This window comes from Pelodiscus sinensis, chromosome 5 (assembly GCF_049634645.1).
Source record: "Pelodiscus sinensis isolate JC-2024 chromosome 5, ASM4963464v1, whole genome shotgun sequence".
NCBI lineage: Eukaryota > Metazoa > Chordata > Testudines > Trionychidae > Pelodiscus > Pelodiscus sinensis.
Genome location: NC_134715.1, coordinates 112,151,098 through 112,176,612, shown reverse-complemented (window position 1 = coordinate 112,176,612; position 25,515 = coordinate 112,151,098). Strand labels below are relative to the sequence as shown.

General features: G+C 40.6%; 1 protein-coding gene across 2 annotated transcripts in view; it reads right to left on the bottom strand.

The window, feature by feature from the left end:
• Positions 1-1,031: 1,031 nt before the first annotated feature.
• Positions 1,032-25,515, bottom strand: part of WFS1 (wolframin ER transmembrane glycoprotein) — a 50,256-nt gene continuing 25,772 nt past the window's right edge. For both annotated transcript variants that reach the window (XM_075930761.1, XM_006128212.4), the window contains exons 3-8: positions 20,811-20,893; positions 16,123-16,267; positions 15,089-15,259; positions 12,275-12,355; positions 5,660-5,805; positions 1,032-3,729 (exon numbers count right to left, since the gene is read on the bottom strand). In XM_075930761.1, coding sequence (XP_075786876.1) covers positions 1,918-3,729; positions 5,660-5,805; positions 12,275-12,355; positions 15,089-15,259; positions 16,123-16,267; positions 20,811-20,893 — 2,438 coding nt within the window. In that variant the 3' untranslated portion in view covers positions 1,032-1,917. The remainder of the gene's footprint in view (positions 3,730-5,659; positions 5,806-12,274; positions 12,356-15,088; positions 15,260-16,122; positions 16,268-20,810; positions 20,894-25,515) is intronic.

Sequence of the window (25,515 nt, the reverse complement as noted above, 5' to 3'; positions counted from 1 at the left end):
AACAGAATGTAGGAATCATTAAGTGATAGAGAATAAGACAGAGGATATCTTATTGCCTCTATATAAACCCATGGTATGCCCACACCTTGAATACTGTGTACATATGTGGTTGCCTCACCTCAAAAATGGTATCTTGGCATTGGAAAAAATTCAGAAAAGGGCAACAAAAATGATTAGGGGTTTGGAACAGCTGCCACATGAGGAAAGATTAATAAGACTGGAACTATTCATCTTAGAAAAGGGGAAACTAAAGAGGGCTGTGATACAGGAAGTCTATAAAATTATGACTGTATGGAAAAAGCAAATAAGGAAAAGTTATTTACTCATTCCCATAACACAAGAACTGAAATTAAATAAGTACAAGGTTTAAACTGAACAAAAGGAAGAATTTCTTCACACAACACAGTCAACCTGTGGAACTTCTTGCCAGAGGATATTGTGAAGGCCAGGTGTTTACCAGGGTTCAAAAAGGAGCTAGACAGATTCATAAAGGATAAGTTCATCAATAGCTATTAGCCACGATGGTCAGGAACAACATTCCTAGCATGTTTGTCGGAAGCTGGGAATGAGCAACAAGGGATGGATCACTTGATGGTGACCTGTTCTGTTCTTTCCTTCTGGGGCACCTGGCATTGGCCACTGTAGGAAGACAGGATACTGGGCTAGATGGACCATTGGTCTGACTCAGTATAGTTGCTCTTATGATTGAGGAATGAAAGACTGGGTCAAGAAGAGAGTTTTCTGAGAGTTAAATAATGCAATATGTTCTTTGAAACAACCATGGTATATTATCTGACCATAGAAACTGGAATAAAGTAGAAAATAAAAGGAAAGTATATTATTCAGATCATGCAGCTGCAAGTTTACAGCGGCTTGCAATATTTTAATTTTACTGCTGTATCTTGAAATAATATGAATTATAGTTTCTAGCACTCCAAAACTGGAATTGTGTTTTAAACCAAATAGTATAATGTAATATGGTTTATAATTTAAAGCTGTTACCATTGTATTGGAAATAACTACTCACAATGTTGAAGCATAAGCAATGAAGTATAGAATCCCATTTTAATTCAAGTTTCTATTTACATATATTTGAACAATACACATTTTTAACCAGACATTTTATTTCAGTCTCCATTATATATTTCTATACAGTGCTTTTCAATTGATTTGGCTTGCTTATTTTTAGTACCACCACAATACCAGTCTGTCTACCTGGCGCTTATCATTCATATGCTATTACTGTATAGATTATAACAGATAGTCCCATATATCGCTATCAAACAGTTACAGTGAATAGCATGTTCACTTTAAGAAATCTTAATAAAACTAAAATGGAGACCAGAGTTCTTGTTGCAACCTTGCTGGTGTGTGAAGTGTTGTCTACTTTTTCAAATCAAATCTAACTAAAAAATAGCAAAGAAATTCAATTCTAAACACACCAGTCACATGGCACCAGATTCAATCTAATTGTATAATTAATACTTCTCTAGAAACCACTGAATAAATACAAGAAACATTACATCTTAGGTTGTCTACAAGATATCCATTCTACATGTGAAAGTACATAATGGCAATGCTGTGAATATTTCACGAGTAAAGTGCTTTTAATGTCAAGCAGATGAACATACCCTAGCATAATATCACAGAAAGAGTTCAGTTTGGATAAAAACAGCTCATGCATCTACTCTGTAGCAATTTTGTGCATTCATTTAAAATAATATTTAATTAGAATTTATAACTTCAGTCCTATGGGATAGAAGGACTGCGTACAGTGTTTACACCTACAAAATTCAACCAATACTCCGGAATAGCATATGTTTTGAACACTGCTACAGCAAGTTTTGTTAAGAAACCAAACCTTTGGTAGTGTTACTGCGGTACACATTGAAGATAGCATTGAATCAGTATGTGAGCTCAATATGCAGCTGATAGGAATGGGAAAAAGAAAAAATCAAAAGCAAACATAATGGCTTTTTGCACTGTGCTTCTCCAGTCATGCTCTATTTTCACATGCCTTCCTGCAGGTGTAAGTTTAGACATGCAATTTAAGCAAGTGATTGCTTTCAGTTCAAAGACAGGCCACTTGCTGCCAAGACGACCCTCCAGAATTGTGCTGAACTCAATTATGCTTCCTTGCCTCAAGTTCAACAACACTTTCTTAAACTCATTGCTTGCCTTCAGCACAATATCTTTGGTTATATCATCCTCCTCTACAGCTTTAGTTCCATTTTTGCCATTCAAAGGCATGCCCACAGTTATTTCAAATTTGTATCGATCAAACTTTTTCATGTGACAGTCATGCTTTGTGAGATACTTGAGGCGACACAGTTCTTCCTCATCCATGGTAACATTTTTTGGGTCACACACAGGATAGGTTTCACCATACAAACATCTTATCCAATCACCAATAAAGAGTGGAAGCATGTTTATTGCAGATTCTGCACTATTTTCAATTTCTGTAACCCTGACATATTTGAAACGCCCAGTCCATGTCACTCTGTGTCCTTCCAGATGACTACAGATAATTTGTGTGCGTGCCATATTAGTCTCCTTCCATGACCGGGGTCCACAGAGGAAGCCATACTGATTCCATGTTAAGGTAGAGTTGTAGACTTTCATTCCCTCTGATCGGTACACATAGAACCAACAGAACAATATTACGGCAGTAATCCATACCAAAATGAGTTTCACAATAGAGCTCCTGGTCAGGGATTTCATCATTTCAACCATTGAAAAGTTAGTTTTTGTCCACCATCGGAAAAGCAAAGGAATACCACACAAAGTAAGAGTCACCACAATCTTCATGAGTTCCAAAGATATGAACCACTTAATGAAATGCACAAGACACATGAGTGCGATGCCTACCATTAGAACTGGCAGTGCAAAAAGAAAGAGAAAATAGCCAACTGACGCACGAATGAGACCAATGCAGGAGGACTCTTGTAGAATAACCACTGAAAGTTCACACCACATGAAACACACCAGGTAGGGAACCAGGTAACAGTAGGAGCCTTTAAAATTCCGCAGTTGTGCCATTCTAAAGAAGAGATAGAACAAGTATAGGAACAGAAGGCAAGGGATGCTCACATTTAGTATGAAGAAATGGCCTATAGGAACAGTAAAGAAGGTTTTACCTAAATACTTCAAATAGCCCAAATTTATAGGCAGTATATGCAATAGGGAGAGGGAGCCAGCAGCCACCTCAGTCACTAAAGCTCTCCGTGTGTAGGGTTCTGCACAAGTGCTTAAACTCATATAACTTGTCACTGTGAAGAAAATAGAGATGGTAGCCAACTCTGAGCAAGGTATGAAGTCTTTGCTTGCTATAGGGAAGGAAAAAATGACAAAGAAAACTGAGAGCAAAAAGTAAACGTATGGCTCTAAATGATTCCACCCAAAGTTCACTTCTGCTTGCTCAACATCTAGATTTGGCTCGAAACGAAGCAATAAGTCAGTCAAGGTGCGAAAGTTTTCCCAGGCCTTACTGTCTTGAAAGACTTTCAGTGTGCAAATCACCATGGAAATGAAGGACAGATAGAAGATGACTAATGGGATAAAGAAGGCGAAAAAATCAATTGTCAGATTACTGATGATGAAGAAGAAGATGAGAGCATTGATGTGGTGTGTTGGAATAATAGTAGACATCCAATGCATTCCTGCCTTAGATGCAATATCTATAAGGTACTCTTTAATTTCCATAATGGCATGAAGTGGATATTTTACAACCTGAAAAAGAAAGGAAAACGGTTTATTTAACAACACTTTTATACATGTACAGTCTGTACATTCATGTTGAAGCAGTAGCAGTAAAAGTCAAGCTTAACTTGCTTTGAAATACATCTATTTAGGGAGGTGGTGCACAACAAAATGGGATTTTCTCTGTGACAATTTTTTTTTATATTAACTTCACCTGATGAGGCACAGACTACATTACCTGTCTATTCTGAGATCTAAACATTTTTCAGAAAGGAAGACAAACCTCAATATCAATACTTCATATCATTTTTATGAAAAGGCTTCCTAATCTAGCATTCTCTCAAGTAGGTTTCTACTGAAGTGCTCCTAGGTATGATGATGATGATGATTAACTACTGTACTTCAATTTCTCTACCATTTTGTGTCATTCCTGAAGCTGTTGGCATCTCTAGGAATTCAGTCTCACGCTGTGCACTGTTATACACATTGACACTATACATGATTGTCTACATGGCAAATTTACTATGAGGCAAGACAGAGTGTTAATCTGGGGCATCCTGGCTTGCCTGTCCCACTTGGACATTGCTACAGCCCAATGAAAGCATGCGAAGCGGTACGCTGAGCCACATGCCAGTACTTTTACAAAGCTATAGCAGTGTCCATAAGAAGTGCTTACCACACAAATTTACATCCCGACTTGCCCTGCAAATTCACATCCTTTGCCATGTGGACAAGACTTACACCTTTACAACTAATGTGCATTTTCCAAAATTTTCCTTCCTAAGTATATAATCAAGCAACTATCAAAAACTACTAGTCCTTTTCAGACTCTTTTTATTATAAACGCCTAGTATTAAATCATCGCCCTTCCTATGTACAAATATGTGATTATTCATTTAACTCACAATCAGTTATATTACAGAGCCTTTAATATTCCACTTATCCTTTATGGGGACTATCTGCCCAGCAAAGTGACTTGCCAAATACCACTGGAGATACTATAATAAAAAAAAGACATCCCCTTTCTGCAGGAAAGATGGAAAGGACTATCTAGGAAAATAGTACATCTTAAGCAAATTTTGAACTAAAAATGCTGGCAAGTATAAAACTTTCACAGCCCCCGAAACTACACAAAAATACATCAGTTTCCATGGTGTGCCAAACTTATGCCTTTGTGTCAAGTACTTCAAAAGAGAGGCCAAGAATCTTTCAACAGAGAGGAATACATCATCACTAACTGGGGCAGCAAGCCCAGGATGTTAAGTGTAAGGTTTTTCACTGCTGAAACACATCTCCTTCAGAACATTAGTTACCTGGAAGCATTAGAGGAAATATAGTCTTTTTCTTGTCCCTTAACATTTGACATATCATCAAAGGAGGACAAATAAGGAACTGGTTTATTCATTTCAGCATGACAGCCCCTACCTGCTGCTATTTTGACATTTGGATCAGTGTACACATATACATATCAGTCTTCCGATTTAGATTTTGTTTGTACTATTTCAACATTGAAGTGTTAGTCTGCATAAACCACTGCTGACCAATTTCCTTTAAATTTCCTCACAGCAGAAGACTGAGGTGTCTTACACATCTAGTCCATTGCTAGGTTTCCCATTTGCATATGAACATTTCATTTGTTTATTTGCCGGTATCTCTAATTAATAAATGCAGATATACATCTAAATAAAAAAATGGCAAAGAAAGACAGTTATCCTCGTCAAGGATAATTTATGTTTTCAATACATCTTCCTTCTAATTTTGTCATACATACAAAAACATCATGTACTGTATGTGTACATATGCAACAATACACTCACACAAGTTGTATCAATGTTGCTTTTGAGTGACTAGATACAAGCTTTGCAGGATGATCATTTAAAGGTAGGCTATTTTGGCCACAAATAGATAACTAACAAGTCTTCAATACATATCACACAATAGGTGTTTAACTAGTTTTCACCTTTAGTCGCAGTGGTAGTTCTTCAGGACTCTTTCCAGCCAATTCGTCGTCATCCTCTTCCTGCACAAATAGGTTGGTTGGGATAATTCCTTTTGCATACTTCTTGGTTATTTCAACAAAGTCATCCAAAGCCATATAGTTCTTAGCTGAAAGTTATAATGAAGATAACAAAAAGACAGCTCAAAATTACAGTGCTAGCATCCCATTAATTGTACTTCATGGACCATCCTTTCTAAGGCAGATGTTGAAATTATTTTCCAACAAACTTTGTGTTTGTACTACAGAGAAATTGCCCTCCTTTTAACAAGAGTTTATTTTGTGACCTGTTCAGCGATAGGAAATTAATTTTGGTGGCAATAATTGGTCACAATACATCCTGTAAGTGTAATGGGTCATATTTAGACCAATATATGCTACTATAATACACAAATTATATGAAAGAAGAAATAAATTAAGTGAAAGTGTTCATTTGAGAACATTATGAAATACACTACTGTTAGTGCATTTAGACAGACAGTTTGATATAATGCAATATAATGCATTTCATATTTTGCGCCCAAGTTTTATCAGGATTAAATCTTCAGTGCAAATATTTTCATCTGTCAAATGTATTTGTATACTTATTCCAGTGCCCGGCAATTTTTTAAGTTTTCAGATCACACTATTATTTATCTAAAAACATAACACAGGTTTTCTACTCCCTTTATAACATTTTGGGGGTAACAATATTAAATTTTCTGTGGCTCTGCCATGTTAAAAAAGACACACAGAGCCACAAGAAAAGAACTCCTCAATGTCCAGCTGAAAACCTGCGTGGAGTAAGAAGTCAGTTCTCTGGTGAATACATTACATATATTCCTATTATATCTAGGAAACCTCATTAACTCAGTAAAATCAGCAATGCCTCTTAATTCTCATACATACATAAGACCCCATATAATCTCCCTCTAATAGTTTTGATACAAAATGAGGCTGGCTACTATATACTTTTTCTAAACATTCTGAAGTATATTTATCAGCATGCTATGAAGCATCATTGGAAGCAATCTAAACTGAATGGCCAACAAATTGAACACGGCTCATTTACATAATGTAGTAGCATGATTTTCTCATCTTGTCTGTTTGCTTATTTGCTAATTCATCAAATACAGAAGCACATAAATTATTTTAATACACTACATCTGCCACTGCTTAAATTTAGCCATGCTGGGGAGAAAGTGATAAAAGACTGCAACTGGATACAATAGCGGGGGAAGGATGATTTTGGCTAAGGGTCTGAAACTCCTCTTTCAAGAAGTGTCCAAAGTGCCCCCAAACATTTTAAACATGTTTCCTGCTATGAGGAGCTTTGAATCTGAGGCAGCACTAAAAGGAACAGACAAGGGCAAGAATTACACAATTTTATCACCATAAATTATCTTTTTTTTTTAAAACGAGAGATTACACACGTGTGAGCCTGTTAAGTGACAGTGTGAGACTGAAAAATAGTGGGAAGTCAAAGAAGTTTCTAAGCAAAGAAAGCAGAAAAGGATGGAGAAAGTAGGTTATCAGGGAGGAACAGGATGAAAAAAGAAGGCTGGTGAGAAATGCAGAGGGAACAGAATGTGTGAAGACCTGCTGCAGGGTCGGACACTGGAAGAAGGGGTGGCTGGAGCCTAGAATAATCAGTCATATAAAGTAAAAAAAAAAAATCCTATTTTTAAGCCAGGAATTTACCATAATATTATGCTCCTTACAACTTCTTGAAATCTTGCTGCAGCAGAGCTCAAGAAGTGAGGGCATTTCATAGCCTGCCAACTAAGCTCCTCCTTTACCAAGAGGGCAAGGACACTCCCCTCTGACCCTATGAATGGAATGGAGATTGGAGGGCTTCGATTAACCTCTGAACTTTCTCGAGAGTACTGGGCTACATAATCATGTATACCGTTGTCTCAATTGCCTCCCACGGCCTGTCCCAATCAGTGTAGATTAGCTAGTTTCCATGGTAAACAAGTTTGATGTCAATTATAAGGAAAAATTAATGCCAGCTTTCCCCACACACTGAAACACCTGATACTGCTTCAGATATGAAAGACTTTTGAATGACAAAAACCTACAACAAGTCTCCCACTCAATATGTTGAGGGAGTCAGCTGACAGAGATATGAAGGCTCATCTGCTTAAGTTACAAACAGGAAATTGAAACAATTGACTAGGAGTTTAAAAGTACAGGATTTAATGGACTGGATCTATGGAGTTACTGTAATTTTAAAAAACATTCTTACATTAAATGTTGTAAGCTTATAGCAAACAAGCATGCATTCTAGGCATGTTTTAAATAAAACAATGTTCCTATCCCAAAACATTTCCACAAGTATAAAGAGCGGGTACAGGAATATAACAAAAAAGCAGCATTATATGCCTTAATTTTCAGCCAACAAGCATGCATGTTGATTTGTTTGCATATTTAAAGCATATTTTAATGTAATTAAAGTAATCTTGCACCATACTGTGCATGTCAAGGAATCATCAAGAAACGTGTTAAGTTTTTTCCTTACTCCTCTTCAACCCTCCCTTTTCTTACCACTGAGAGTCAGGGCCTGATCAAAAGTCCACAGAAATTAATGGAAGTTTCTACTGACGTCAGTGGTTGTTGACCTTACTGAATAGATAGCTTGTCCTGTCAGAACATACACGGAGACATTTACAAAATAGCCTCTTAGCTGTAGAATGAGAAACAGGAAGGACAATGGAATAAACTACCTCGGGAAGTCATTCAATCTCTTTCATTGGAAGTTTTCAAGAAGAGGAGAACAGAGCACAGCACTTCTTGGATATGCTGATGGTGAGGATTCTGAATTTATAATGTGTGACTGGCATGTTAAATCAAATGCAATTACATTTACATTCTCAGGCACTGTGACCACTATCCACAGACAGAGACTGTCACCTATAATATCCTACATGTGCTTCTGCTTAGTTCACCCTAAATCAAATCTTTGCAAAGAGGGGTAAATCAAGTTTTCAAGTGTTGGCAATGCATTAAATCAGAAGAAAACTTGCCTCTGGCAAAATACACAGCATAAGTTAAACTGATTGGGTCCAGGTATTAGCTGCTTGTAATAACTGCTTCTGCAGTTCGCAACTCCATCTACGGAAAGTAGAGAGCAGCCCCATCTCCTACTTGTAAGTGTTTGATGAAAACTTCTCTTTTCTAAATGCCATTAGTAACTTAACACCCAAGTCTCTCTTCTGATATTAAAAGCATACGTTGTAGGTTCCACTTTATTATTCAGATTTTTCTTCAGTTCGGCTATGACAAATTCCCTGCCTCCCCCATTTGCAGTTTAAAAAAAAATGTGCACATCAATTTCTGCCTACACTTACATATAACTTCATTTACCCTCCTGTTATTTCATCTGCCATTTAAGCCTTCAGAAAATTACGGTCTCTCCCCCCACCACCACCCAAAGAGCTGCTGAAGGATCTGGAACAAAGTGGCTTGTTATGCATTTGTTAGTTATCAACATGAATGAGAAGAACTGATTCAGAAGATCAGCTGCTGTGGAATGTAATGTAGAATAGCATCCAATATGTGCCAAGGCAGAAGATTCTCCAGTGAACCCAGACACACAGCAAGCTTTCCAAGGGCAGGGGGAAGCGTTGAGGAGGAGGGAGAAAAAAAAAAAGTGCAGCAATCTTGGCCCTACACAACTATTTCCATTTTTCTAGAAGTGGAAATTGATCCAGAGAGCTTAGTGTGGCCCAAATCTCTGTTTGTCAGAGGGTGGAGATGGATGGCAGGAGAGGGATGGCTTGATCATTCTCTGTTTGGTTCACTCCCTCTGGGGCACCTGGTATTGGCCACTTCAGCAGACAGGATACTGGGCTGGATGGACCTTTGGTCTGACTCAGTATGGCCGTTCTTACGTCCAAATGAAAGGTTTGGCAAGGCTAGAAATAATATTCAGGCCTAAATCCCATCCTCAAGCCTTAACTAGAATCCTATCCTTTCTCTTTTACAAGCACCACACTACAGCACTTCTCATAATATGACAAGGTAATGTAAAACCAGCAAAAAAAACCCAGTTCACCCAGAGTATGGTACATGCAGTGCTGAATCCCACATAATATGATGAGCCACAAGGTACTTGGAATCAGGGCTGCTGATGGGGCAGGCCGGGGCAGCAAAGGGAAGGGAGCTATTCTAGCTTCCAGTTATTTTAAAGGGTCCAGGGCTCCTGGCCACCATTGCTGCCACCTCAGTAGTTACTGGAGAGCCAGGCCTGTTAAATAACCCCTGGAGATACGTGCCAGGTGCCATTGAAAGGCTGGCTGGTGAGGCTAGATCCTAGCCCCACCCCCTTCCACCTGAAGCCCTGCAAAGTTTGACTTTAGTCCTGCTTGGAAGGAGGGGACTACAGAGACCTTGATTGACTTAAGTTTTACTATTACACAGTAGGGATATGAAGGACTAGTTGACATGCTAGTCGACTAGTTGTTCCCTCCCTTTGCTGCCTCTATCTAGAAAGAGGCAGCAAAGGGGGCGGAGGGGGAAGGAGACGGTACTTCAAAGAGGCAGCACTGCTTGAAGCCTGGGATCAGCTGGGGACTCCCCTACTGATCACCGGCTCCATGCAGCACTGCCACTTTGAAACACCGCAGGGAGCCCAGCATCAGGTTGCATCAAAGAGGCAGTGCCGCGTGGAGCCCTAGGGCTGTTGCTACACTTCAAAGGCGGAGGTGCCCTATCAACTAATCAAATAGTCAATGCAAAATGCATTGACTATTTGATTAATCAATATTTACCATCCTTATTTTAACCTGTAAGATGCTTAAATAGTCCTAGAACAGGAGTGAAACTGATTTCATATTAATTTTTCCATTTTATATATTAATATAAAAACAGAATTAGAATTGTTCTGTACATGGCCTAAATAGGAGTCAAGGTTTAACAACAATGTTTTTGGTACAATGTGCATTGTTTGTAACTATGTGTTAGTTCTAAATCTTTAAATCCTCCAATCATTTCTTTATGTTTTCCTTTTTTCAACCTTCTTTTTTTTTCCTTTATAAAAAGGATAGGTAACATATAGGAAAATTAGCAGCTGCAGAGCAATGGTTGGAATACGATATTGCCATGCTGGATCAAGATCAATGCTCAATGTAGTCTGGATTCCTGTTCAACAGAACTCTTACAGAAGCTTCAGAGGAAGAGGCATGTTAATAAACAAAAACAAACAACAGTAACAATAATTGAGGGGGGGACATGATAGCATTTTTCAGGTACCTAAAAGGGTGTCATAAGGAGGAGGGAGAAAACTTGTTCATCTTGGCCTCTGAGGATAGAACAAGAAGCAATGGGCTTAAACTGCAGGAAGGGAGGTTTATGTTGGACATTAGGAAAAAGTTCCTAACCGTTAGGGTTGTCAAACACTGGAATAAATTACCCAGAGAGGTTGTGGAATCTCCATCTGTGGAGATATTTAAGAGCAGGTTAGATAAATGTCTATCAGGGATGGTCTAGACTCTAGACAGTATTTGGTCCTGCCATGAGGGTAGGAGACTGGACTCGATCTCTCGAGGTCCCTTCCAGTCCTAAGATTCTAGAAATAATAATACATTAACCAACCTATATACCCTGAAGGGGACAGAGGGAGGCGATTATCTTTTTTTTAACACCAATCAGTTGACTGTTGAATTACATCCAGAAGTAGGAATCCCCGTAAATGTGTTTTGTTTATAAATCCTGCTAGTTTAATTTGTATGTCCCATCTGAAATGCTTAATCTTTTTTCAATCCTATTATGTCCTGTCGTTAATAATGGTGTCACATATCTTAGCTTAATGCTTCGTGGGAGATAAATGGATGTGAATGAGGAAGCTATTTCCTTTAATCAGTGTTAAATTTGCGGCCTTTTCAAAAAGTCAGGTGTCTCTTTGTTCCTGCACTGCAAGAAAGGCTAGACAAAGCACCTCTTTTTACATTGGTCATTTTTTATCTGCCTTTCTTATCTACTAAGGAAGCCACCGTTGTGATTGAGAACTAGTGAAGTCCAGTCTTTCCCTCTTCCTTCCCATAATTTGGAATCTTCGTGTACCACATTCTAATTTTAAAGCTTAAGATTATCTTTATTTTAAAACCAGTTTTCTTGTACAGGTGTCACAAGAGCACAGCCATAACTTTTTAACCATACAAGATGCAACTTCCTTCTAATGATAGTTCTTTTACTAATTAAAAGTGAACAAGGTTCTTCTTCCCCAGCAAGAGCCAAAACAGCAACGATTTTGATGTGTCCTCAATAGCTGCTTCTCCCTTTTCAAAGCTGTGACTTCTCTGAGCTGGAGATGGCAAGCTCTTCTGACTTCAATTTCAGTCTCTTGAGTGATAGGTGAAGACAGCTATCCACAAGGACAGCTTTTTTGGTGCTGGTGAGGTACACAAAGTCTATTTAAATCAAGTATTTATCTCAGAGACAAATTTGAGAGAGAAATCTTCTGCATGGGGGATATGTAATAGTTACAGCAAGGCAACGGAGGCTGAAAAGCTGTGTACATTAGATGTTGGGCTAAAATGCTGTGTAATCAGAAAAATTAAATCACGATCATTAGATTTCAAACGGGATATGTGCACTTACATTCACTGCTTACTAATCGCTCCAGCATTCTTCTTTGCTTTTGTACCGACTTTGGAACTGGGCCAGGTGGCTTCTCACCATCTTCTCAATAACAGAAGTACACAAAGTAGTTATTAAAGCGAACAAAGAACAAATGTCATTAGCTAAAGTAGCAAAAATAAAGGTGGCAGTAGTACCTCTAACCAACCATACACAGGTTTACACAAGCGCATATACTACAGGCAGTCCCCGAGTTACGCGGATCCGACTTACGAACGGGGCCCTTCCTCTCCCTGGTCTCCAGCAGACCAGGGAGAGGAAGCAAAGCGGCGGAACACGCGGGCAGCGGACAGGGCTGTCCGCTGCCCCCGTGCTCCGCGGCTTGGCTCTGCTTTGCCCCCCCAGCCCCCTGGTCTGCAGACCAGGGAGACAGGGGGGCAAAGCAGAGCCAAGCCGCGGAGCACGCGGCCAGCGGACAGCCCAGACGCGTCTGGGCTGTCCGCTGCCCGCGTGTTCCGCCGCTTTGCTCCCCGCCCCCCTGGTCTGCAGACCAGGGGGACGGGGAGCAAAGCAGAGCAAAGCCATGGAGCCCGAGGGCAGCAGGACAGCCACGGCGCGTCTGGGCTGTCCCGCAGCCCCCGTGCTCCGCGGCTTTGCTCCGGACACCTGTGGTACAGCAGCTGGGGCGCTGCCAGTTGGTCCCATAGCGCCGCTCTGGGCGCTACTGGACCAACCGGGCAGCATCCCAGCTGCTCTGCCCCAGGCGTCCCCAAGTGAGCCGCTGCTGAAACTGACCAGTGGCTGACTACAGGAAGCCCCTACCCCGGGCTTCCTGGAATCAGCAGCTGATCAGTTTCAGCAGCAGCTGAATTGGGGATGCCTGGGGTTCTTAAGTTGAATCTGTATGTAAGTCAGAACTGGCATCCAGATTCAGCCGCTGTTGAAACTGATCAGTTTCAGCAGCGGCTGAATCTGGACGCCAGTTCCGACTTACATACAGATTCAACTTAAGAACAAACCTACAGTCCCTATCATGTACGTAACCCGGGGACTGCCTGTACCAGGTCTTATCATGGCAGAAATCCTTTAAGGCATTTCTACTCAGGGACAACAAACCTGCCGCAAAGCAGCCCCTGTGAAAAGGTTCAGAAATGGGAAACAAAAATGATTAGGGGTTTGGAATGGGTCCCATATGAAGAGAGATTAAAAAGACTTGGACTTTTCAGCTTAGAAAAGAGGAGACTAAGGGGGGATATGATAGAGGTCTATAAAATCATGACTGGTGTGGAAAAAGTGAATAAGGAAAAGTTACTTATTTATTCCCACAATATAGGAACTAGGGGTCACCAAATGAAATTAATAGGCAGCAGGTTTAAAACAAAGAAAAGGAAATTTTTCTTCACTCAGTGCACAGTCAACTTTTGGAACTCCTTGCCAGAGGATGTGGTGAAGGCTAGGACTTTAACAGGGTTCAAAAAAGAGCTAGATAGATTTCTGGAGGTTAGGTTCATCAATGGCTATTAGCCAGGATGGGTAGGAATGGTGTCTCTAGCCTCTGTCTGGAAATGGGTGGCGGGGAGGGATCATATGAGGATCACCTGTTGTGTTCCCTTCCTCTGGGGCACCTGGCATTGGCCAGCGACGGCAGAGAGGATACTGGGTTGTATGGACTTTTGGTCTGACCCAGTATGGCTAGTCTTATACTCTTATGTTCTGAAGTTATGTTCCTGTGATCCTGAGGGTCTGCCACTCTTTTGCAACACAAGACACTGAAGGTACATCTACACTGCACAGCTATTTTGAAATAAGCTATTCCAGAACAGTTATTCCGAAATAGCTTATTTTGAAATAGCATGTCTACATTGTAGGGAAGCCTCAAAATTAGTCTAAGGCAGGCTTCCCTAATACAGACATGCTATCTCGATTTAGAGCCCCAGGAAGCACTAGAATGGCCCTAGTGAGGAACTATTTTGAAATAGCAGCAGTGGAGTGTCTACACATGCTATTTTGAAATAGCTATTTTGGAATAGATGTTATTCCTCGTGGAATGAGGTTTAAAGATTTCGGAATAAGCTGTTTGTTATTTCGAAATAACGGAATGGCTGTGTAGACGTTCGCATTGTTATTTCAAAATAATGATGCAATGTAGATGCACCCTGAGTGAGAATGTGCTGAATTCCTTGAAAACATGATAGAGAGCAGCAACATAAAGCTTATGCTAAAAACAGAACTCATTTCATCATGTCCTTTCTGAAAACAGAGAGAGTGGCCTTAATAGCTACAGTTTTAAAAAGAATAGTGTTTATATCATTAGTATATGTGATATGTTTTTCAATTAATTATTTGAATATCTGGCAAGGTAGTCTGATTTCTATCAGTAGCAAAGCACTCTACGTAAATGAAAGTATGTTTATCAAAAACAGTGAATTTAGATGAACAATTTAGTCATTTCTAATCTTTGGTGGTTCTCAATGGGTACTTAAGTAAACTACCATACATAAGCAAGACTTGTGACAGTACATGAGTCAGCTTTAACGAGATAAGAGTGGGCAGCTGATAACAGTCATTACCAGGGCTTGCCGAACCACGGCGAGCCCCACTCGCCAGCTGCGCAGATCGCCGAAACCCAGCCCTTCCGGGTTACAATCTACTTGCCACGGGCGAGCAGATTGTATTATGTGTCGAGCCCTGGTCATTACCATTAATGGGTTACACATATATTTTATTTTTTATGCAATCATTTAGGTTTCAAGCGGAGTTCTACTTGTAATTTTTTGTTTTAAACAGAGACATTAATGCAGGAGCAGTTTCTTTTCTGGGGTACTGGATACCTACCTTCATTGTCAACTTGTCCAACATTCTCCAGCAATTCAGACACTGCTAATTGCTTCTTCTTCTTTGGATTTAATTTCCAATACATAACTAAGGCAGCTTTTCTCACAGCTCTCTCCAGATCAGTCTCAGATGATAATTTCTTCACTTCTTGCTCGTTCTCAGAAGTGATACCTCAATAAAAAATAGTGCATTAGATATTATCATCCCACATCTCAGGATGAAGTGACAGACATGCTCACAATTTGTAAGTCTTTTCATTTAGTTCTAAGTTTTTAGACAAGTTGATTCATACTTCATCTTCTCAAGTTAACTGCTATTTTCTTAAATTGTTCTGTGTTCAAGCTCACCAACAAAAATGATACATCTCTCAAAGAGCATAGCGCACTTTACGGATTGCATAAGATATGTTCCCTGACACAAGAGTCTGTAATATTCTCTAGAGACAAGACACGAGGACAACAGTGCAGGTAAAAGATGACAGGGCGAGCCTGGGTGATGAGAACAAGGTGGGAAGTATTATGTAAAGAAGTGGGTTTCAAAAAAAGAGATCAGATCTTTGGCAGACATGAAGAAGACTACTCCAAGCGTAGGAAGTGGGATGAAGGAAGGCGTGAATCTTGAAGAAGTGGGAGAATATGATACAGGGAACCAATTAGGCGAGAGGATTGAGAAGAATAAAGGGAGAATGAGAGAGACAGGAGAAGAGAATAACAGCAGATACGTAGGTGGGGTGTGAAATTAATCTTAAAGGCAAGAATAAAGAGTTTCAATGAGATCTGATAAGAAACAAGAAACTAATGAAGGAATTCAAGTACATGATTGACACAAATTCTTCTATACCCAAAATCATATGTTGTACTTTTAATTAACTACTCTAACACAATAACAGCAGTTGTTCAAATAATTGTGCTACACATAAACCCAGATTTTGCTGTATATTTAACCCATTTCTCCAATATTTTAATGGATAGATTATTTGTAGCTAAAGTACATACTAAAAATATAAGAGTTAAAAGCTTCTAAAGAACCCATACCTCTTCTGTCTGCTAAGCATCTACGCAACAGTTTGACAGCTTCCCTTCGACCTTGCTTAGCAGCAAGAATCAGCCAGTCAACAGCACTACAGTTGTTGAGTTCTTCATCATCTTCTTCTGCTAGTTTCAAGTAGTGTTTTCCCATCTAGACAGCACGGCAAAACAAACAGAATTCCTTAATTAGTTCAGCAAGCAAAGGCTCATCTGTGAAGGAGGTCAAATAGGCTGAGTCCTAATACCACACGAATAAGTTGCCCTCAGTAAACTGGCAAGAGATGAAGAATCAACTTCAAGAACAAGATGCAAAAGCTGTAGCAATCATTGATTTCTGGCACATCTAATGAAAGCCAATAAATTAGTTAACATTGAGTAGCACACACCTAGATGCCTCAGAAGACTTTAACCCCCCACCCCGAAAATGACTGCTTTTTCGAAAAAAAAACAACCCACCCTCTTCCAAAAAAGGCATCAGAAGAAGATATGCAAATTCGCACCTAATTTACATATATTCTTTCGGAAGCCACGGGTAGTCTAGACATAGCCAATGTGTGTTGATATTTATCCCCAAACAGCACTTATTGCAACTCCTCTACAAATATCCCATAGTCCCAGAAATGGATGTCTAACCATATAAATCATGCAATTGGCCATAAGAATGACTTTTGCGCAAGGAACCACAGCCCAATATTTGAGTTGTGAAAGAACCTTTTGTTTAAGGTACAGTAGCAACATTTGTAAGTAGCTACCTTCTGAAGAGAACATTGAACCTTATTTTGGTTCTTAAGATACCTAACCTCTTGGCAACAGTGTCATTTTTTTTTTTAAATTGAAATGTGTAACAGAAAAACCAGAGTATCCTATAGCCAGCTTTTACCTGAAGCTGTACTAAAAGATGCTATATGCTCAGCTGCGATCTGCCCTTATGGAATAAATATTGTGCAAGAGTGTCTTTAAAACTAAATTGGTGATAAACCTTTAAAATGAAAACCTTTGTGCAAGAGTTTTCAAATTTTAAAATGGCTAAAAGCCATTAGACTGAGGTGATTATAGAATATTCATTCCTGCTCATTCCAGTTTATCAGGTAGTTAACTTGAGGATGCTCTTTGTTCAATGTGAGCTAAAACTGGGAGGCAAACAGAGGTACAGTACCTAGAATCTAATTAACAGTGTACATCTTCAGATTACTCCTCTAACATGAGCGCTCAACCACATCGTGCCATTGTGCTCTGCTAACTGAAATGGAGTGGTCACAGCCAGTGAAGGGTGCTGAGACCCTGTACAAGAACAGACACATCACTGCCTCATTTCCATTAAAGAGCACTGACTGTGGGTATCTCATCTGCATAGCTATTGTACGCAAATCCCAGTAACAGAGGCTGAGACACATGGGGCTCGTCTACACTGGCCCCTTTTCCGGAAGGGGCATGTAAATTTCATGAGTCGTAGTAGGGAAATGCGCGGGGGATTTAAATACCCCCCGCGGTATTTAAATAAAAATGTCCACCGCTTTTTTCCGGCTTTTAAAAAAGCCGGAAAAGAGCGTCTACACTGGCCCCGATCCTCCGGAAAAAGCGCCCTTTTCCGGAGGCTCTTATTCCTACTTTGAATAAGAATAAGAGCCTCCAGAAAAGGGCGCTTTTTCCGGAGGATCGGAGCCAGTGTAGACGCTCTTTTCCGGCTTTTTTAAAAGCCGGAAAAAAGCGGCGGACATTTTTATTTAAATACCGCGGGGGGTATTTAAATCCCCCGCGCATTTCCCTACTACGACTCATGAAATTTACATGCCCCTTCCGGAAAAGGGGCCAGTGTAGACGTAGCCATATAGTGCAAGGTTATTTCTGTATAACCTTGCAGTGATATGTCCAAGTTCCTGAACTGAGTGAGTCTTTCTAGTCATTTTTATACTGAAAAGCAAGATCACCACCTCAGCTTCTCTTCTCACTCACTTCTGCTGAAAACAGACAATGCCCACCCTGCTCAACCTATCAAAAAAAAAGGGAGGTATCAAATTACCAAGAGTGAAACAATTTTAATATTTTTCAAGGTGACTTTTTATCTTGCTTTCTTTCCTCCTTCCTCTTGCCCTATCCATAGGACAGTAGGACTCCAACTTCCTTTTTTTTTAATTTGGTTTATTCTGAGACAAACTCAATTAACCCTGAAAACATAGTTACCTCCTGGACAAGAACCTTACTGACACGTAAAGAAAGAAAGGGGACTGTAGGAGAAGGGAAGAATTAAGAGGAGGTGGAGAGAAAGAGAGATTTTAGGTTTGAGGTTTATTTAACCGATTAACTTCTCCATGTTTTGGTGGCGTATATTGTTTATTATTGCTTAAATTTCATTTAAAAATGTTTAACGCTGCAGTGAAACAGTAACATGCGAGTGCTGCCAGACAAGAATGCAGGGAACATCTACGCTGTACCGCTTTTCGAGATAACTAGCGTTATTTCAAAACAACAATGCGAGTATCTACACAGCCATTCTGTTCTTTCGAAATAATTTTGAAACAATGGATGGCTTATTCTGAAATCTATAAGCCTCATTCTACGAGGAATAATGCCTATTTCAAAATAGCTCTTTCAAAATAAGGCGCGTTCAGACGCTCCACCGCTATTTCAAAATAGCCCTTCATCAGGGCCATTCTAAGTTATTCCTTCCCAGTGCTTCCTGTGGCTCTAAATCGAGGTAGGGTGTCCATATTAGGGAAGCCTGCCTGGGACTAGTTTTGAGGCTTCCCTGCAGTAGAGATGTGCTATTTCAAAAAAAGCAATTTCGGAATAACTATTCTGGAATAGCTTATATCGAAATAAGCATGCAGCATAGACGTACCTATGGAGACCATATTCTATGTTAATAAAATCCTTTGTTGTTCTCCCATTTTTATCATATGGCCAGCCTATCACTGAGAGTCCCATGTTCACCTTGCTCCTAATTTCTTCCATATGCATTGTTTATCCACTCTCCTCTGTATATTGTTTTACTACCAGTCTCTTCTCTCCCTCCCCCCCCCCCCATCTCCATAAGACCTGCCATTTCCAAACCATTCATCAAGCAGGGACACAGATGAAGCATCCAACTTTTCCTTCTGTTTGTTACTTAATTGCTGGCTCCACGATACTTCACTGTCACCCCTGCACATTCTTTTTAATTTTTAAGATCTTCCTCTGATGGCACTGAATGTACTTAAAGTACACAAATTCTTCAGATTCAGCTTTTCTCCTGACTTCAGTCAACAGTTTCAAATGGCCCAAGGTCGATGCTGTTGAGTCATTCACAAACCTTGAATCAACTCAGAGTTACTTTGTTTATCTCCGAGGAGCCTTAGCATGACTGAGGTTTGCATTTTGTTCTAATGGTAACAAATTAAAATCCAATCAGCGTACAATAGTCACTATATAGTGACACACTTCCCTCTTATTTCATTGTATTAGGCACTGAACAAACAAACAAACAAACTACAGGTTGAACATCTCTAGTCCAGGACTCCCTGGTCTGGTGACATCCATGGTCTGGCATCGTTGGGTACCACCTGGGTACTCCAGGGTTGGAGCACTCAGGAGAAAACTGGTGCAAGAGAGACTTGGGCTGGCTGGCTGGCAGCAGTGAGCAGAGCTGGAGTCTGGCAGACTCTCCAGTTTGGGACCGTCAGAGCCTGAGGATACCACATCAGGAAGGTTCTATTTGTAAATGACAGTCCATGTCTCAAGCTGCTTATAATCCCTAGTTAACTGCACATCTACCTCAAAAGCTGGTGCTGGACTGGAACCTGGCAAATCTGATATCCTTCCTCAGCACAGATCATTCCTCGAGGCTAAGGGTGGGCAAGACAGCCTCGAGGCCAGGGGTGGACCCACCACGCTGGCTGATCTGGCCCACGGCTGACCTGCCACTCCCCGGCCCTCAGGCCAGTGGAGACCTGGGGCCAGGGTTTGCAAGAAGTCTCCTCCCCCAGCCAAGGGCTTGCAACACTAGAGGGAACTACCAGCCATTCAAAACAGCTGGCAGTTCTCTCTAGGCACTACACGCCCCGGCAAGGCAGGGGGTGAGAGACTTTGCGCACTCCTGATTTGCCTGGGGGTAGGAGGAGTGCGCAAAGTCTTCTCCCGCTGCCGGGGGTGCCTCGCGCCTAGAGAGAACGGCCAGCTGTTCAAAACATCTGGTGGTTCTCTCTAGGTGCTGGAAAGCGGGGGGCAAAGACTTCATGTGCTCCTTCCACCCCCTAGGTCAATCAGGGTCTGTGGGTGGGGGAGCATGGGAAGTCTCCTGGCCTCACCCCCTCTGCCTGAGGCCCCGCCCATTCCTGGGTGCCCCAGGGCCACTTCAGAAATTTGTTAAGTAGTTCCCCTTAAAAAATTATTGCCTACCACTGCTCTAGGTCAAGAAGCTATTTGGCATCCTCTCACTTGGACCAATTTAAAATTCTACCAAAAGATTTGGTTCAATTTTAATAGGAAGAGAAAATAATTCCACAAGAGTTGGAAGTGTGTAGTAACATTTTCTGAATTTAAACCATACCAATATTGGATGAAGTTTCACCAATATTCAGAGATGTTCAAAGCAGTTTCTAGTGCTCTCTGAAGATATGATTTCAGATGTAGCTAACAATGGTTTTATTTTAGCTATAATCAATACATGGCCGTTGAAGAGTATAAAAAAGAAGTAGTGACAAAACCTATAAAGTTACCTCTGTCTGTGCTTTTGCTTCTCCAGCTTTGGCCTTTTCAAGCAGATCCTCAAAGAGTATTTCAGGTTCTTCTTTCATGACTTCTATAAAACAACCCAAAACCAAAACTGCTTTATTAGCAATACTCAATGATTTTCATGAGTCCTTTGTGCAGTTGACTGGAGATTTCAAAGGAATACATCTAAACACAGAGTATGGTGGTTTATAGAAACAGCAATGCAGTTCTAGCACATTATTACATTTATAGCTGCATTACTCAAACCCAATTAATTTTCACTGGAATAATACCCAAGGTGCAGCATTTCCAATTTAAAATCCTTTTAGATAAAATTCAGTTATGTTAACCCAGATGTTTCTCAGAAAACTCAAGTGTTATTTTGCATCCCTTACAAATATTAACACATACTGTTAACACTTATCCCAACTTATTATATTGGATAAAATTGTTAATTAGAAAAGTATTCATTATATCCACTAAGTATATATTAATAATACCATTACTTGCCTGTATTACTAACCTTCTTGGCACTACTCAAACCCAGTAAGTAAAAAAAAATTAAATGAAAAGCATTCCCCTTTGTTATATATTTTTTAATAGCTGCCTTTACTTTGTCTCTAAACTACATCAATTTCTAAACTAAAGTGACCATCCTTCCTTAATTGTGAGACTGTAGCTTTTTGAGTATCTAGTAAGGCTTTTAAACGATTCCCAAGTATCATTCAATTTTTTGATTAAATCCTTCTTCTTAGATGACTTAGCTCGCAATTGTTTTTTAGCTTTGGACACTTGGTCCCATTCAAGTACATATTAGGGATGTAAAATCCTGTTAAAATGTTAACGAGTTAAACTACATGTTTAACTGGTTAACCATCCCAAGACACTGTGGGTGAGGGGCTGCTTCCATTAAGCAGGGCACCAGTTAATTGGTTACCCCAGTAAGCACGCCGCTATCGAAAGAGCTTACTAAGTAACTGGTTAACCCTTTAGATCCGTAGTACATGTATTACTGCTTTGGAATGTATTGTTCTTGCTTATTAACTCATGTTCACTTGTACAGGTTGTACCTCTAAAATCTGAGACTTTCTGGTCTGGCAACATCCGTGGTACAGCACAACCATGGATGCTCCTGGAGCAGAGAGCCTGGGAGCCTAAGGGCAGGAGGGCCAGCCAGGAGGAACATCAGAGTCGGCAGCCCACATGGGGCAGTGCGGGACAGAGCCCTCCTGCTCGAGACCAGGGCTGGGGCTGCCTGGGGATGGAGCCCTGTGGCTTCCCCTGGCTTTGTGGGACTGGGGCCCCATGGCTTATCCCAGTTGTGCAGGGCCGGGGCTGGAGCCCTACAGCTTCCCCCAGCCCCATGGCTGCTCCTAGCTTCATAGGAACAGAGCCCCGCGACAGCAGCCGGAGCCTGTGCTGCCCAGGGAGCCAGCAGTCGAGTGGAGGCGGGGCATACAGGACTGCCTGCTGGGTTAGCCTGCCAACAGCAGATGATGGATTTGGGGTCCGGGGCAGGAGACTTCCCCTGGTCTGGCAAATTCTCTTGTTCGGGTCCCGATGATGCCGGACCAGAGAGGTCCAACCTGTACCTAAACCTACTGTTCAGAGAAAACACATATTTTGCCTTGATAAAAGCCTGCTGTATTTTGAAATTATTGTGATAACGTTTTATAGAGTAAACCTAGGAAAAACGGAACTGTTAAGAAATTGCAAACTATACATTCTTTTATTCACGGGCATGATTAAAGTAATTAAAAAGATAGAAAAGATTTGTTTGAACTAACGCTAAGCCTGTGCTGTCAGGGAAGGAATATTAATATGGAAATGAGACACTAATACAAATGTATAAGAAAAGATAATAAAGTTATAAATGTTTCATAACAAAGGGAAGCTGTATTGTTCAGTGCTGGAGGTGACTGTGAGGAGATCATCCTTATGAGTTTTCCACTTGTAAATAAAAGATTGCCACTTGCTGAATGGTTTGTCATAATAAAAATTCGTTAAATCTACCTGCTGAGTAAGGAATCTCCATCCAACATACTGATGAACAGTTTGCAGATTGGGTTTAGAGCCGGTATCTGAGGGTCCACAACCTAAGGTTGCCGAGGTATGTAAGGGACAATGAAATTGCTGGGGAGGGGAGATATATGGATGAATCTCTCTCCAGACACAGCAGTCTCCTAAAGAAGGTGGACATTTTCACAAGCCAGAATCTGCATGAAGTGGTGGCTAACCTGCCTAAAAGCAACTTCTCTTGCAACAAAATTGTTGCCAAAAAAAGGATAAAAGCTGCAATTGTGCAGGGTTGGACAGTGACAGGCAGATTTTGTGAAGCAAAATGCAGCACTGAAAGCACAATGCAGAAAATTATAAATCTCAAATTAAAGATATGCAGGTGGGTGGTACACAAGAAGGGAGACAAGGCCACTGAGCTATGGACACAGTGTGAAACAAGTTGAGTTTTTAAATTAGAAAGCTCAGGAATGTGAATCTCTTACAGAGCACAATGTGGTTCTATAAGCACTGCTGGAAAGAGTGTCATTGGAGAACATATAAATGATAGGTACTGTTTTTTTTAATTACATAGTGAGATTTTTTTTTGAAAGGAGAAATCATTCATGTGGATAGAGCTGTATTGTCCAAGGAGGCTACGTCTCCTGATGATAATTTTTCCTTCCTTAAGAAAGCAGGACTTTAAAAGCTGTCCCTGTGGCACTTATGATCACATCCACAGTCCAAACAAGCAGGGTGGTACATGTACAGAGATGAAAATTAAAATCTTTCATCAAAGGAGAGAGACATAATGAAAGAAAATAGGGCCTTGTCCTAGAGCCAGGGGCATATAGGAAACTTTAAAGTGACTTAACACTAGAGAATGAGTCGAATTTTGTGATCTGAATAGCAGAGACTGGGAGAGACTTTTTCACAAAGTTGACTCAGATATGGCTTACATATTCCCAAGCATTCCAGAAGTCAGTGACAGTTCGTATTCAGTGTGTTATCTGGACCTGGCAGTAGGAGCTGCAGAGCTGGTGCTCATGGCAGGGGCAGCACATGGAGTGCTTCCCCCATCCCCTTCTCCCCAAGCACACACACAGTCATACACTTCCTTCTAGGAGTTGCACTTCCATGCTGGGTACTTTTGTGAAGGGTAGGGAGCCTACCAGCCTCACCAACTCCCATCTCCCAGCACCAGTGGGAGCACAAAGAACACCAGAAACAAGCAATTATTCCAATCTTAAAAGGTTAAGTGACAGTTTATAACCTATCAACATTGTTCATTAAGATGCATGTCATTAGAAAACCTCTCGATGTGTATTCCTCCCACATTACTCCGTTACAATGAGAATGCTGTCAGTAAAAGCTTTTACTTTCCAGCCTCACTAAAAACAGATTTTTTAAATGCCAAATATCCCTCCGTTTTGAATACATTTTCCAGAAATAATTAATGCTCCATGCATAAAATTTCATGCACCTTTTCTGATAATTAAAACAGATTCTTTTTGCAGTTTGATATCAGTAGAGTCATCAGTTACTACTCTAAGTAACAGAGTTGGCATGAGGGATGCAAGTGAAGACACTCAACTGGGCAGGTGTTACTCATAACATAACCACAAGATAAACCAGAGAGAAGAGACAGTTCTCAGTAGTTGGGGCACTAGCATGAGAAAGATCCAATTTGAGAATTCCAGTTGAAAAATCCTGTTCTGCTGTGCATTCCCTCTGCAGGACCTTGAACAAAGTTAGAGATGTGAAAATGTAACCATGTACATGGTTAACAGATGAGCCTGGTTGCAGGCCCCCATGGAGCGGCATCCTCTCACCCCACCCCACCATGCTGCTGATTTTGTATCTAAGGCTAGATCTAGACTATGGGACTTTATCGGAAAAAGCTACGCAAATTGTGAAGTGCAATTTGCGTAGCTTTTTCTGATCACTTTTCCAGAAGAGGCTTTTCCATCATTTGGTCCAGTCTAGGTGGAAAAGCTTCCTCTTTTGGCGGAGCCCTTATCCCTCATGGAATGAGGTATACAGGGCTCCCCGAAACACGCATTTGCTCTTCCGCAAAAAAGACAAGGAAGAGCAAAAGCACTCTCTGGACGCAGCGGGATTTTTCCCGGGAAAACTCCATAGTCTAGATGTAGCCAGAGACAGCAGAGTGGGGGTAGAGGAAGGCGGGAGCTGGCATATTCAGGGAGCTGCTTCTCCCATGGCATGTAACTGTGTAATTGCTTAATATTTCAGTGATTACACGTTTACTGGAATAAAAACATTTTAACATCCCTAGAACAAGTCACTTAGTTTCTATGTGCTTCTGTTTCCCAGTTATAAAAGAGGGATAACAGCATTTTTCTTTTCGGCGATAAATACATTAAAGATTAAGAGGTGTTTAGATGCTATCAGGATGGAGGCCATATAAACCTTAGATAGAAAGTTCCTTTTGATATATAATTATCAGATTTGATTTTTGATGCATAACAGCTGCGATAGTAAATTAACCCTAAAGTTCAATAGAAGTTATCTCCGGCATGAAACTTTTTGTGAGTCACCCTTTTGCTTTTCTTAGCTTACCATTTCATAGGAACAACATAAACCATAGTCACTGAATGGCTACAGAAAGTTTTCATATCATATTTACCCTTTTGGTCTAGAGAAGGACAACATCTGTCATAACAATGTCTCATACGGTAACTCTACGTAAAACGA